The 16,254-nt window shown below is 41.7% G+C and overlaps 1 protein-coding gene across 1 annotated transcript in view; it reads left to right on the forward strand.

Annotated features, from left to right (window-relative positions):
* Nucleotides 1-16,254, forward strand: part of grid1a (glutamate receptor, ionotropic, delta 1a) — a gene marked incomplete at its 5' end in the record, with an annotated part of 373,857 nt that overhangs the window by 280,767 nt on the left and 76,836 nt on the right. Inside the window, one exon of the mRNA XM_084075722.1 lies at nt 8,879-8,932. Coding sequence (XP_083931848.1) covers nt 8,879-8,932 — 54 coding nt within the window. The remainder of the gene's footprint in view (nt 1-8,878; nt 8,933-16,254) is intronic.

Below are 16,254 nucleotides of genomic sequence, written 5' to 3' on the forward strand. Positions count from 1 at the left end.
TCCCATACGCCATTGGTCGTTCCTGAAAGGTGAAGCATTTGGAATAATCGCTGAACGATACCAACGTCTGCTGTTGAATGATGTGCCTGCTGGCACAGAGATCATTCACTTCTGTTGTGACCGGTACAGTGGACCTAGTCTTAAGACAGCTGAGCAAGAACACAGATATGCTCGACCAAAACCTACCAAAGAATATGAAGTCAGTATGCGTTACACAGCTCCAGTTTGAGTTTCCTCTGTGACGAATGGTGTGAAAATGAGAAACTTAAGTCGGCCCTTGGTCCAACACATCTTTACCTGGGTGGGTGGTTTAAAGAAGAGACAAGGAGTGTGATGATCAAGGAGGGGTCTATTGAAGATGTCCCTGCACTAGAATCCACACAACAGAAAGCTGATACAAGAATAATACTCCACACCCTGTACAGTGTCCAGAATGACAAAGTTGACAGAGTTGTCATCCATGCCAATGACACAGACATCATCATCATGTGCCTTTACTATGCAGCAACCCATCTCAGATGCCTTCCAGAGCTGTGGGTGAGAACAGAGCAAAATTCATACCTTCCTATCCATCAAATTGTATCAGCACTGGGGCTTGCACAGTGTCGTGCCCTGCCCTTTATCCATAGTTTAAGTGGCAGAGATACCACCAGCTATCCCTTCTTCACTGGGAAGAAGGCATGGTTCAGGGCCAGCATGCGTCTGGATCTCCCTGCACTTGAGGAGTTTGGTGAAAACTCTTCTGATTCCCTCTCATATGACGTCATCAATCAGGCACGAGACCTCACAATTGCTGTATATACATCCAAAGCGGACCACCCGGAGGATTTTGACCTGAGTAAGCTTAGAGTGTACAAGTTCCTCAAGAATAGATCAACCCTCTTAAAGTTGCTGCCCCCGACAGAGAATGCCTTTGACCTGCACCTGAAAAGAGCTGTTCTAGCAACCATAATAGATAAATGTGCACATATCGCCAAGCCGGATATTCCTTCTTTCACAGAGTATGGATGGTCTCTCAGTGCTAGCAATGCAGTCCCCCTTGCATCTACCGAGCCAGCCTTGCCTTTGTCAATGAACAAGGCAATATCATGCCTCTGTTCCTGTGCAAAGAAGGCAATTCCATGCTACTTAGGATGCCGTTGCCAGGTACTGGAGACACGATGCAGCAGGATCAGTGCAACACATGACAACAGTGACAGTGAATAGCATTGTACCATAGTATCATTAGCTTTAGAAGCAGGCAAGACAGCACCATAGAGGTCAAAATGAACCTTTTGTAGGCCACCTCAACTCTGCCTTTACTCTATTTGTCACTAAGTAGTCTATATTTTATATTATGGTACTAGAATGCATACCACTATGTTAATTTGTATAGCCCTAAAGTTGAAGTTTTTGGCAAGTCTTGGAGTGTGCATGTGTATGTTTATATTGCATTTAGTTTATTAAAATGATACATAAGATACATTGTGGGCTTTTTCTCCGATTTTTCTCTGCAATCATCCCCACAACTATAGATCTATAAATCAATAAATCTGGGGGGAAATGTAATACCATACATTATTTATGACTGCAGCCATATTGACAAAATAGAAATGAAAGCTCAAACTGACCAAATGTGTTCATATTGCTTAAAAAGCAGACTTTTTGCCATAACAGTAAGCTGTCACTGTAAAAGTCATAGTAAAAATCATTTTCGCGTGGCGTCCATCTTGGAATTATGCAAATTAAAGGTCCAGACACACCCAATCATAAAGATAAGTATTCCATTGAGTTTCTCATGCTCTGAAACCATGAAATAGGCACCATGTTTATATTTCTAGCCCATCTGGTTCAAAAGTTATTGCCAAAGCTATTTTCTGATAGGGGCCAATATTGAGGCGGCCATATTGGATTTCCAGCAGCAAGTTGACCGGGTTGTCCATATAGGTTGTGATCCTACTGGGTCATAGATATTATTTCTGGTGGCCAACCTTTTATGGCAGGGCAAATGCAGCATACCCCCCTTTGCCCCTGGGTACTGATAGGGGCCAATATTGAGGCGGCCATATTGGATTTCCAGCAAAAAATTGACCGGGTTGTCCATATAGGTTGTGATCCTACGGGGTCATAGATATTATTTCTGGTGGCCAACCTTTTATAGCAGAGCAAATGCAGCATACCCCCCTTTGCCCCCTGGGTATTTGAATTTTTGAACAAAAAAGGTGGTAAGACTTATTTTCTGTGCATGACAGTGCATCGCCAAACCATTCTCCAGCATATGGCCATTTGTATAATTTGTACAATGATCAAACATTTCTGTTACTTGTGGGCTGGCACAATGGACTGTTGATTTGTTGCTTTCATTAAAAGAAAGATAATGAGATTTTTTTTTTGATAATTTAATATGGTGTGCTTGTGTTAATTACAGAGTAATCAAAATCTTTAATTACATCAAAAGTGCCATCTATTACGGTCTATCAAGCCAGTCTAGTGATTAAACCATCATTCAATTACTAGTTACTTGAGTGAGTGAATCTATTTTACTTAAATTTTGTAGAATCGTGGTAACTAGCTCATGCTCAAAATCATTTGTTCTCAATGTGGGCTCCGGGGACCCCCAGGGGTCTTTGAGGGGTTGCAGAGGAGGTTCCCAGGTAAATGAGGAACAGTGTAACTTTTCTGCCTTTTTGAAAATAGCTGATTCTTCTCTTATGAGGTCCCTGGCACAAAATCTTTTCAAATGGGATATCATATATAATATCCATTTCCAGGTCCTTGACATAAACATTTTTGAGATCCACTGACCTAAATTATGTCCAATATGGAACTTGGAAGTAGTTCTGTTTACCCTGCAAGAACTACCCAAACTTGATTGTCAAGCTATGATATGATCATCTGAGAAAGTCATGATCATTAGACAAGTAAGACATATGCATACAAACATAAACATCATGTAATTTGTCATCCTGGCTGCTGGATTCCCACTAAATTGTGAAGGACAAGCTATTTTCCAACACAAGGGCATGTTCAAAAAACAATGGTGGAAGGTGCTATGAGCTACAGTAAGGAGATTGCATGTACAACACAGCTTCAATCACTGTCTATTATCTGTATATAAAGTAGGCTTACCTTGTCATTCGACAATAATGTGACAAAATATTATCACACTATTTCTACCTCAGTTGGAGAAAACTCTAAGCCCATTAACTCATTTCACAAAGGCGTGTTATTAATAAGCTGGTGTTGTAAATAGTCATGTAATAGATTGAACTTCAAGGTCCTGATTGCATTCCAATTAGATTAAGCGGACTGGATTTAATTATCAAAATTGTTCTCATTATTTCGACCGTAATGAGAACAACAAAATCTAGTACATCTACTGTAATGCTTCTTTTAACTCTCTCAGTGCCACACAACGAGATATCCCAAGTTTTTTCTGAATGCCCTCAGTGCCAGAACGAAAAATCCCGAGTTTAAAAATAATATATATATACTGTATATTATTATTATTATTTTTATTTTTTTTGAAAAAATGTTCAGAACCCAAGATATCATGATCTGAAGATTTGCAGCTCCATCCACTCCTTGTTTAACTTATAACTGAAAAAGGCTGTATCTCGCTTCCTAAGCACTTTTCTTTTTATTTGAAAAAAATAAAAATGCTGGCACAGTATGAACATATATTTTTATTTCATTGGCACTGAGAGAGTTAAAGTACAAGCTAGCAGCATAAGTTCAAGATGTTGGAACTACAGTACAAGGTGTGTGTACAACAAATATTTTACATCTACAGAACCCAAGTTTATATAAAATAAGATAAGATAATGTGTTATTAATCAGCAGTGGTAGCAAAAAAAAAAGACATTTTTTTTTTCTTAATTTTTTCCCCCCAATGTGTTAAGTCTTAACCCTGTCTGTCCCTGGTCCATCACCACAGTGAATGTGCCTTATACTTATAGGGCCCTATTTTACACCTGGCAATTGTCGGCCAATGTTGAGTAAGTAGCAAATGTAGGTACAGTTCTTGCACACATCTGTGCGCCCACAGTCTCAAAATGAGGTGTGGTTACTGTAGGCGCATTTTTGGTGCCTTGCTATCTTGGGGCAGCAAGGGACTGCGCCATTGACCACCAATAACCTGATCTACGTCCCGGGGCAGTACATTCCTACTGTTTAAAGTATGCATTAATCAGTAGGATGTGCCAACATAGGCAGGTTCACAATGTGCCTACTCTGCTTGCAATCAAAACCCATCCGAATTTACAGGGCGCCACATTCAATACATTCATTGTTGAGTCATTCATTCAATACATACACAGTTCAACACATTTCTCACCTTCATCATATCAGATGACATTTCTGAGAGACTCATCATTGAGGTTCAAAAAATAGAAACACAGAGGCGAGGAGAGTAGGAAGGTGAGAGACAGATAGGTCTTCACACTTAGAGAGGCAAATGGGCTGTCTGACAGATAGTTGTCTGTGTAATACATGCGCTCTGTCACTTACTGCAAGTTATTGCATCAAGATATCAAAATATGTCTTTGAACCATTCTAATGAACAGTTCAAAGTCAGTAGTGGTGTGAAAGTGCCGCAACAGGTGGCAATCCACTCCTATTTTCAAACTTGACCTCTCAGCAGCTTTAAAAAAAAAATTATGTCAAAATGTCTGACAAATAACAAAGATGAGATTATGTTTTGTTGTAGAGCAATTTCATCTTTTCACAGACATGAAAAGATGAAAATGCTCAGCTGTCGCTGAGTGGTAGAAGCCGCCTAGGAATCTGAAGGTCAACGGTTTGACCCTCGGCTTGCCTAGTGTATGTGCCAAAGTGTCCCTGACAAAGACACTTAAATGATTCCCCCATGCTCTCATCAGAGTCATCTGAGCTGTCATCAGCTGGGGGAAGCTGCAAAAGCAATTCCCCCCTCCTCTGGGGACCAAACAAAATGCTCCCTTTACCCTAAAATCTTCACCCCCCCCCCCCCCCCACACACACACACACACACACACACACACACACACACACACACACACACACACACACACACACACACACACACACACACACACACACACACACACACACACACACACACACACACACACACACAGGCTAATTACGTCTCACTATGTGAGGGAAACCTATCACCTAACTTTGAACAACATCCCAAACATGAAATGTATTGATCTGCTATTAATCTAAGCAATATGATTTGTATACCCAAGGGAATTATTCCTCTTAAGAAACCCACACCAATTGTATTGATCTGCATCAGTGAAAGGAATCCATACCATAATGATTCTAATTTGTAACAACACCCACCACTTTTATAAAAATCCTTCCATCTGCGGTGGTTCTCCTCAATCCCTTCTTAACTGTCATGGTTTTGAATTGGAGGTGGCATTCTCTGGCAGTCTTCAACTCTTCAAGGCACTGCTGCTACTGTACGAAAGACGCCTGGAAGGCTGCTTTGGCTTCTCTGGTTATAGATCTGACTGTAGCCGGGCCTCGCCGCCACCAACATTATAGGATATTCCTTTGATGTCGCTCCTGCCTCTTGTCTATCGCTCCTTCTTTGAAAAAATGTATCGCTCTCTAGAGGTTCACTATTACATCTTCTGCCGAGGGAGAATGGAAAGATAGAGAAATAAAATAAAATAAAATAATAACACATAAAACTGAAATTACACTGTCAGCCTGTGCCAGGATGTCGATAACATTTAAGGCCTCAAATGGATTTTGAGGCTTTGGTGTGATAACACATTTTTAGACTGGGAGAAAAAAAAACAAGCTTAGCTCGAGTGAAATAGGTCTAGGTGTAATTAGAAAAAGGAATGCTGAGGCAGAGTAATATCGGAGCTGAACTGGCACACAAGGGGCTTTTTGTATTTAAGTATGGCTAGTCTTGAATCCTAATGAGCAACTCCCCTAAGTACCATAAGCAAGGATTTTTATGTTCCTTCAAAGAATCTCAGTTTCCAGCTGCCATGCCCGGTTCAATTATAACCTTAATTCATGATTTAAGTGCAGCGGTGCAGAAATAAGCTTATGTCAGTCATACATAACTGAACAGCCAATCATGTCATGAGCCCAGAGTCTACTCTTAGCACCGTACTTTCATGTCTACTTGAACCTTTTTTCAATCAACAGGATGTCTAAAAAAGTGATACAAATTTCACTTTTTGTGTATAAGGTAGATTTGGGAACATGAGAGGCGTAATAATGACTGACTTTAAATATTCAACACAGTGACCTATAAATTAAGCTGAGTGTTTCAGTTTGTCATGATAAACAAAAATCTCTGCCATTTTATGTGATTTTCTCCACAGCTTTTCTCCACAAACCTCGTTCTCCAGTGAGTCCAAAGATGGTTCATTTATGAAGATATGCCATCCCAATTGTAGCCACTAGAGGCAAAATGGTACACAAATCCTACAAATGGTCTCCTAAGTGGGCGCCGGCGTCTGACGGCAAATCTCGCGAACGTCCCATGTTTACCAATAGCACCTGCTAGATCCTGCGAGAGTGTGTTGCTGGGATAGAGAAAGGTTGATAATAAAGTTGATTTCCTAATTTGTCTCTCTGAAAAAAGCCATTTTAGTATGAAAAAAATGGGAATATTGTATGGATTTTGACAATATTCAGTTCAGTGACCATAGGGCTAAAGAATGGTTCAGACGCTGTGATCACGTTCACGACTCCAACCTGCGAGAGATAGCATGTCTTGCTATTTTTGTCTTGGGTGAGTCTAATGAGGCTGGTTTCCTTTGTCAGCTACAGTACAATCACCGGTTTTAACTTAGCTATTTCCAGCACTAAACCAATTCCGCAGTGCTGGGCTCCAACATGCCTATGGCTTATTCAAAACACTCTTTTCCTGGCTTGTACACATTAAACGAGCCTTGCTACTTGACTTGTCATATTCATTATGGTGTGCGTTTATGTCTGGAACACTGTACTGTATACAGCATACGAGCTGTCTCTTCTTTGATCATCAAGGTCATCCTTCAAGGCAGACAATTGTTCCCGCTGTCAGACTCTCACAAGCAAACACACATTATGCTATTTGAATAAATGGATTGTTAACACAACAAGGCACACAACATTACAAGGCATTTGTGGATAACTCTCTACAGTGCCGGTAATAAGATCTCTCTTGCTTTTGTTGTTTTTGCCTGGTGGAGTTGTAAGCTTATGGTGCTGTGAACTCTGTTTGACCGATGTAAAAGATGTTGTTGTGTGCCTCTTATTGCGCCTGGAAGGCGAAAAAATCTAAAGAAATTAAACCCGGTTTGGTTTCTTTTGAAAATGTCAGTGTAGAATTTGAATAGAATTTCCATTTGACATTACCAGTATCTTACTATAATTCATTGCACCAAATAAGCAATGACATTTCAAGTTGAAATCTCTGTAGGGAAGTTAAACTTCTGCATTTAAGCCATCCTAACTATTGGGAGTTGTCAAGGGCAGGACCCTATAACATGCATTACTGAAGAAACCACGCGGGGAGACCATGCAAACACCACTCGAAAAGACCCTAGTTGGCTTTGCACCCAGGGCCGTCTTTCTGTGAGCAACAAAGGCATTGCTGGACCTGTACACACGTCCTGTACTGTACATGTCGACATGCACACACAAAAGCACATATAGAATTGAACTATATGAATACCTATGATAATGATGGTAGTTATTGCCATTTGTCAGTGGCATAAATAATATGGTGTTACCATTTAAACCTTATTTCGTTGACCCTAGGGGTCTATACTTGGCCCCCTCCTTTTTTCCCTCTACACCAAATCTCTTGGCCGAAAATAGTCTACATGCTCATGACTCGTCGCAAGGCGACAGGTTGTGAGCCAGAATAGGGTTGTTAGCCTTCAAGTGGTTAAATCTAACTCAGAGTGGTGCTTTCTCTCCCTAAAATTGCTGCACTGCTATGATTAGAAATGTACTGTATGTCATATAGTTCATCAGAAGGCATGGTGTGTGATTATACAGTGTGAACAGCAACAGACTTGTCTAAAGGGTTAGGACCCTGAAAGCTTTAAGAATATATATATTTTATTGTCCCAAAGGAAATTTGTTTTGGACACATACAGCGTCTGCTGTATAAAAATACAAAAAATAACATGCAGCACAGTACAAACACATAATCTGTCACCAATCCACAATACAAAAAACATACACACAGCAGCTGTTTTCTACAGTATATTGTGGTTTCTCCGGTACTGACAATGGGGGAACTGTACTGAACATATGCGCTGCGTTTCAACTGTGCGGTAGATATTACTCTCACGCATTGGGAGGGGCCCTCTTAAATTTTGATGAGATAAGCGAGAGGGGGAGGCATAACAAATCAAAGCAGGACTCCTCCAAGGTCAGAAGATCGATGGTGAGTTTTTGGTGCTGTAGCCTACTACACGGCGAACACGCGGGCTATTACTGATGAATGTGCTTTACAGTGGAAAGGCAGCTATAAAAAACTCTATGGTCCTGACTCCTGGCACACCGAAGAGTAATCAGTCTCCATTGCTTTGTGTGAAAAATACTAATTTGGACACTATAATGTTTGTTTTGTTTTTTGTTTTTTTTCCTAAGGGGGTGGGGGGGGACATGCTTTGAGATGGTAAGCAAGATGTCAAATGTGTAAAGTCCTGTGACAGGCAGAAGCTATATATCGAAACGCTTCCATTACTGTTGAGGTACTTTTTTCCCCCATTCAGCTGTTTTGTTTGGTCAGCGAGAAAGACTGGGAAACAAAGGGACACCTGCACGGGCAAGTGGAACTATTTAAGGCTGTCAGTCGATTAAAGAGGTTATTTTAGTTGGCTTTCATGATTCTGACATCTCCCTTCGTCTCTCTCCCTCTCTCTGTATGTCTCTCTAACTGCAGGCCGTTGAGACGAACCTGGCATCCAAGGATAGCCACTGGGTGTATGCCAATGAGGTGAGGCCAACCACACTCCTGCAGCAGAACACACTCGCTCAGCAAACTCAGAATGTCTCGCTGGCAAGGCACACCGATGAAAACCAATAATGCTGTCACTCAGTGTGTGAGCAACATATCACTACACAGTCAAATCCTAAATTCATTTAACGGTGTTAAATTAAGAGAATGTGTAAATGTAAATGTGTAAAACCAAATGGACCCATACAGGTACATTTGCACACTCTCAGAGTTTCAGATGGATACATTAACACTGGGGATTTTTCGCTCTCAGAGTTACAAATGGATAAATTGACACTGACGAATGTTACTGTGTGCGTTTGTATTTTACCTCTCATCTTTCCGTTGTGCCAGGCTTTGTTTCATATTTCTTTAACTGAATTCACTTTGAACGTCACATGCCTTTCCCTCCTCTGTATAGTATCTGCCATTGGCCTAAATGGTCCTCAAGTGGCTTTAGAAGCATAAAATGCGGGGATGGACACTTTGTGAATGCAGAAACAGCGGTGCTCTCTTTCTCTCTCTGAAGCCATAGTGCATTTGCATTGATTCTGCCTGATTTGGAGCTCAGATTGGCCAAATGGTAAAAGCATTGGCTAAAAGGCCTGAGATGAAAGGATGTGTGCAGGTGGTTTTCCAGTAATATTTGTTTCACCGCTCAGTATCGGAGCACTTTGGAGCGAAATATTGCTCATCATCACACAAATGCAGCTCTCTCCCGTCCCTCCTTTTTGTCATTGTCTATCGCACACAACGGCTGCGCACTTTCAGACACACATGCAAGCACAAGCAACGGAAGTGTGTACGATCAAACACACGCACACACGTACGCATGCACGCAGGCTGTGTCCATGCATCTTAATTAAGTTCCACTATGTGACTTATGGCAACCCACCACCTCCTACCTTTGAACAAAATCCCAAACATGAAATGTATTGATCTGCTAATATTAATGTAAGCAAGATGATTCATACCCAAGGGAATTATTCTGCTTAAGAAGCTCACACCAATCGTATTGATCTGCATCAGTGAAAAATGATTATAATTTGTAACAATTCTAACAAACCATAATCTACTAGTGTATAATCTGGATCCTTATCTTGTAATGCCAATACAGTCATCTTAGGATAGGAGTTAATCAACTGCAAAATTAAACCTTGGTTTATTTTACAAACAAATGGAAAGCATGTTTTCTTCAGTAAATGGGCTGTGGCCCAGTATTTCAGCTTTCAGCTGTTTGGCACGTACAGAAATATTGATTTTATCCCAGCAAATGAGTGTCTGAGGCCTTTTTTCCCCCACATGTTTGGCAGCTTAATTCAAGTGCAGTACACAGCTCACCTCATTCAGCTGTGTGAGAACATTTCAGAATAGGCTTTTGTAGATATCAAGATGGCAAAAAAATCATGGTTAATTCAAAGAGGTATACGCACAAACACATCACTGGCTTACGGCCAATTACCAAAGAGTGCCACTGTGTCATTAGCTTTAATAGCGTCAGAGTATGCTAATAAGCTAATGGCATGTTAATTTCTCAGACACTCCCTTAATGGTTTGACGCGGTCTGGCATATTGTACAGTTATCTCTCTCTGGTACACTGTTAATGGGGAAGGATGTGACTTGTCTGTGCTTTGAAATGCATGTGTTCGCTTTCTCTGTATGTCTGAACTCCATCTATTTTCCTCTCTCCTTCACTCATACATTTATCACTAGAGGCAAATTGTCCATAAAGTTGAGGATCACCTTGAACAGAGAATGAGACAGGCATGTTGAAAAGACTAACACAACAATGTCATGATTACTCATCTGGCGTTGTTATGCATGCAGGCATTTGCTCCAAGATTCCACTCCACACACCTGAATAATTAACATAATTAACATTTTTATTGTTTCATGTCAGCTTCATCTGTATATCACTTAATCACTGTTACAGTCTCAAAGGGCTTTACATTTAACAAAGGAAACAAAACAACACCCCCTTCCCTAGCCCCGTTTGGAACCTCTCCCTCCTAGCCTCGCGTAGCCAGACAATATCACATGACACACTGCGTGGATATTAGTCTGGTCCCTATCAACGATAGATCTTTTTCCAAGGGGCGGTTACAAAAAGATCCAAACGTTGGTTAGACCTAAACCAATCAGAGTAGTGCTTCCTTGTACGAACGAATCAGAGCAGTGCTTCCTTGTTCGTCATTGCTCCAAATAAGGTGATAAGCCCGCCCACATTTGGATACTGGGCCCTGATTGATCCCGCATAACCTCTGCGGGAGAGAAATAAATTCTCTATGGAGGGGGGCCAGACCTAATCTGCCGAGAGCTAAAGTGCATGCAATTTTGCAAAGGCAGATTCGTCTGGAGCCAGGCTATATATCCGCTATATATCTCCGAGATGAGGTCCCGCTACGTAGGGTGCTGGCAGAGTGCGACACCGGCGAACGGTGGCCAATATTGTTGATTCTTACCTTTTGCACACATCTTATGCAAAAAGTAAAGGTGGTCCCCCCCTGCTCTCAGATGTTTAAAATTTTAGCGGCAAAGAAAATTTAAGTGACGGGTTGAAAGAAGCGTTTAAATAGTTTTTTTAGTCAGTCTGTGCCTGTTTTCCCCATGCAACCTTACAGGAGCAGTACTGCGCATGTGGATGGGGGTTGACTGGCCACAGGCTGACTAAAAAAGTGATTTAAATGCTTGTTTCAACCAGTCACTTAAATTCTCTTGACCACTAAAATTTAAGATATCTGAGAGCAGAATGGCGACCTTTACTTTTTGGATACATTTTGTCTTTTATTAATCGTTTTAATTCCATCATAGAATGAGCACACCAGTAGATTAAATGTAAACGCTATTGTATTTTACATTTATTTTTGTCTCAAAAAATGCGTTCATTTCCTGAAGATTAAAAAGCTTTTATCTTATTTCAATTGAATTTTTGAATTTACAGTACCATTTCATTTGAATTATGGCATCTATTCGCTTCCATACACTGACACTCTGTGTTCAATATTTTGCACTGAAACATAACACATGAAACTCCAAGACAGTTGAAAGCAATTATAACATCAACGTTTCAGAGTATTATAATATATGGTTAGTAAGTAAATAAACAAACAAACAAATAAATATAGTATAATAATAATAATAAATAATAGAAATAACTATTTTGCACAACTTTTGCCGTGTTGCCACTCTGTAATTTATAGTTTGGCGATGTGGTGAAGACTCAATTTGTAAAATTAAGAAACAACTAATGACCATAACATAACATGACGGCCGTTGAACAACACATCTTCGTTCTGAATTCATCTCATCCCCAGCTGTAGTACAAACGTCTGTTTGTACTGCAGCCCCAAGCTGCACATGAACTGATCATGTCCCTGTCTAGAGTGCAGTAAAATCTGATTTATTTCACAAATCCGAGTGTGGAGTTTGGCACGTTCAAACAGCCTATTAGGGCAGAAGTGACCAGATATTGAATGAAGCAGCAGAAAGGGGCAACGGCGCCCCCTGGAGAAGGGCCAAGAATAGAGGGACAGCAAGTGCATTTTCCGGCAGCGGCGCGGCGGGCTGCAGGCGGGGGAGCGGCGGGATGCCGGCGGCGGAGCGGAAGGTGCCGGGAGGCGGGGCGGCAGCAGCAGCAGCAGCAGCGGAGCGGCAGTTTCCTATGCTAACCATAACCCTAACCTCAGTAAAACTATACCTAAACCTAACCCTAACCTCAGTAATATTTTATTACAAGGATAAGTAGGCTACAGTCCTACTGATTCCGCGCTGGCGCTCCTCCACCGGCAGCCTGCCGATCCACTGCCGGCAGCTTCCCCTCCTCCGCCGGCAGCCCACCGCTCCGCCGCCGGCAGTCACTGCCGGCAGCTGTCGCTCCTCCACTGGCAGTTCCGCGGCAGCTTCCGCTGCCGAAGAATGCACTCGCTCCTTCTGCAAGAATAAGGTGAATATGGTGCCCATCGTATATATCGCTTTCATAAGTTACTTCAGGTTCCTAACAATTAATAAAGAGGAGTCACCATGTAAATTGGAAGTTATTCCCAGCATGTATCTGTAGCTGCAAGGCGGAAAAAAAGATTTTCTCATGGGGATTAATAAAGGTAATCTCCTCTCAAATGCCAGTTTAGCTCTAAAGGAGGTACATGCTTCAGGAGCTCTAAAGACTATTTGATTTGATTCCTCATAAGCTGTGGCCCCTTATTTGTTTGTTCACTTTTGTAATGCAATCTATTTTCTCTGCTGAGAGAAGATAAATACATTGTAGAAAAAGATACCATGATCAAGTTGGTCTTGTGTTGTGCTGTGTATTGCATTTTTTATTTTTATTTCAAACTGGTTCTAAATAACACTCCTTTAAACCATTAAGACCTGGAACTGTGTAATTTTTAGATTTGAGCTAAAAAGCATTAATTTACACTTTGGGCTATACAAAAATAGCAGATATACAAGCTCATAGCGCGGCACCGAGTGCCGCGCTACGAGCTTGTAAATCTGCTATTTTTGAAAAATCGTGAAAATGTGTGCAAATCTTTGAATATATATATTTTCAAAGCAAACATTTTTAACTCAAATCGTTGCCTCTGGGGTCCCTGGAACAACATATTTTGATGGGGGTCCGCGGCCAAATACATATAATTTTTTTTATAGAAACATACGTTTTTCAGAAAACTGTTGAGATTTAGGAGACATGTAGAATCGGCTTCAGGTCTCAATGGATTAACAGCAGAGGCTACTGCAAATCTCATGTATAGAGGGAACCTAGAATTATCAAACAGGTGCAATTTCTGGTTGCCTCAACAAATCATCAGAAACAACAAAGGAGGTATTCCAACCACACTCTTCCAACACGGCCAGGAAAACAACTTGTCTCTCTGTATTATCCATTTGTACCCCGAATGAGCCAGTGGTCGATATGTGGACTACTGGCTGTGACTCAACTGCTTGGACATGGCACCGTGATCCCTATGACTTGTGACAGTTATTTTAACAAGATAATGTTCAGGGCCACTATAGTATATGCTTGGCCCCGGCCCCTTAGCACCCCCCAGGCTTTTGCCATGCATCAGAGCTGTCTGGTGTCAGGGGACCAGCCACCATTAGCCAGCATGCCTCAACGATGCTAACAAGGACAAGGAAGCTCGAGGAGCCCTCATGTTTCATTCAAATTCCCAATGCTAATCTACCATCGGGGGCAACAACGTGCGTCTCCAAAGAAAAGCGATGCAAGAGATGTGGTCATGGCCGGCAGCTTGGCGAGTGTCAGTGATGAGAGAAAAAAGCAGCTTAAGAACTTTCAGAGAGAAAGATAGTTAGTAATCCAATCATGTGGATCTGTTGATCCACATGGGAACGGCGTTGGCCCCAATGTAGATCTCGGACTTCATTTGGCCAGTCTGTCATGTCATTTGTGATCAAATGAATGCACACCCCCTCATGTTGATGCTCTGAGCCAAATGTAGAACAGTGCAACAATTTGAAAAGGCTGACAAATGACTAATCTGTTTGTATATACTCAGGGATCACGCAAGCCGGTAACCGTTGTAATAGTACCTAGCGTGGTACCCGTTACCACCATTGAGCTATATATTATCTGGAGGACGGACGCAAACTTCCTGCCCAGACGTTTGAATGAAATTTGACACCCTCCTTCACTCGTTTGTTATCAGCACCAACGTCGTGTTGATGACGTACATGGGCATAAATGGGATATAAACAAACCGACAGATAACATTTTGTGCATTGTCTGTAAAGAAACTGTATTCTATTGTGCACGCTCCCACTTGTATAGCACAAATAGCACAAACGTGACGCAAAAGCTCGACCAATCAGTGAAGCTGATGGGTTGGGTTTACAAAAATCAGGGAATCCGATGTCTACACTCCCTCACTCACACAGAGAAATCAGTGCATCCTCCACAGATCCACAGACAGACAGACAGACAGATAGGCTACAGACATTTGTGGATTTTCGGTTGTGACAACCACTGTCTGCCCCACTTGCCACAAACCATTCCTGGGTCATCTGCAACACACACGCCAAGGTTGGATGGTGCCCGAGTTATGACCGAGACAGACAGTACAGACAGACACACACAGAATGTATAAATATAGATGGAGCTGTCTTTTCTTCATGTGTCACTCTTTTTACCTAAGAGGATCCAAACGTTGAATTTTTTTATATGGAGCGAGAAAGTGAGTTTAGAGCCTTCCTTTTGACTTTCATTATGAAATTCAAGTTAATTATTTAAAATAGTGTGAAACATATGTATATTTTTGTTTGTGTGTGGATGTGCTGGCAGTGTGTAAAATAATTGTGGCACTGATCATTCCAGCGGTTTGTGGTTTGTGTCAGACAGACACAAAGACGGACAGACCTCCCATAGACGGCTACCCTCCTGCAGAGCCACACCACAAAAAATATGATGCACCAAAAAGCCAAAAGTTTCTCCCCCTTTCATAGCCACAGTCCAATTTCTGTTGAAGGTCAACTTTTCTGGCTTTGCAAGGATTGGCGCTCATGCATTTTTAAAACTCTACAATGGCTTTTTGAATGGGTTACGTGAACCTGTGGGCCATGGAACTTACTGCCTCACAAAGGAACCATGTAATATTTTGGTTCAAGCGCAAAATTGGAAAACATAAAAAAAAGAAAAGAAAACCCTGGGGCACGACAGCAGAGCAGCACTAGATGTGAACAGCCTTGAGGGCATTTAGGTGACAGGCAGGCATCCCGCTCCCTAAATCACTGGCTAAACTAGGGCGCTATAGTGCCGCCGCTGCTGCTGGCGCACAGCCATGGCGTCAGAATCTGACACTGTCTAGTGGGTCTGGATGGATGATGCACCCTGGGAGAATTTGTTGTTGTTTTTTTTCCCCTCTGAAAGAGAGGAGGGTGACACCTGAGAATGTGTGATGGATTAGGTGGAGGAACCCGGCTTGACAGACGGAGTTGGGGAGGACAGCCGTGATATGACTGATGTCTGGGGTAACTGCCCGTCAAGATAGAACCCTATCCTGTTGACACTATCTCCGAACCAACAGACTTGGGTGGAGGGGGCAGATTGTATGGAAAAGAAAGGACATCTTACTGTACTGTAGAGAAAGACTTGTATATTTTATTATTCAATAGTTGCAGGGTTATTGACTTCAGGATGTGACTGGTTAAAGGAATGCGGTGTCACTCTTGAAGGTGACCTGAACAAAAAAAAAAAGCATTTTTAATAACTGACAACAGAGTAATGTAGGGCTTTAACACATTTGCACTGAATTGGTACTGCTCACCATACTGTAGTTTACCTATATACCGGTACTATGTCAAGAAC

The sequence above is a fragment of the Gymnoscopelus microlampas genome, assembly GCF_963454915.1.
Source record: "Gymnoscopelus microlampas genome assembly, chromosome: 13".
In the NCBI taxonomy this organism is placed as follows: domain Eukaryota; kingdom Metazoa; phylum Chordata; class Actinopteri; order Myctophiformes; family Myctophidae; genus Gymnoscopelus; species Gymnoscopelus microlampas.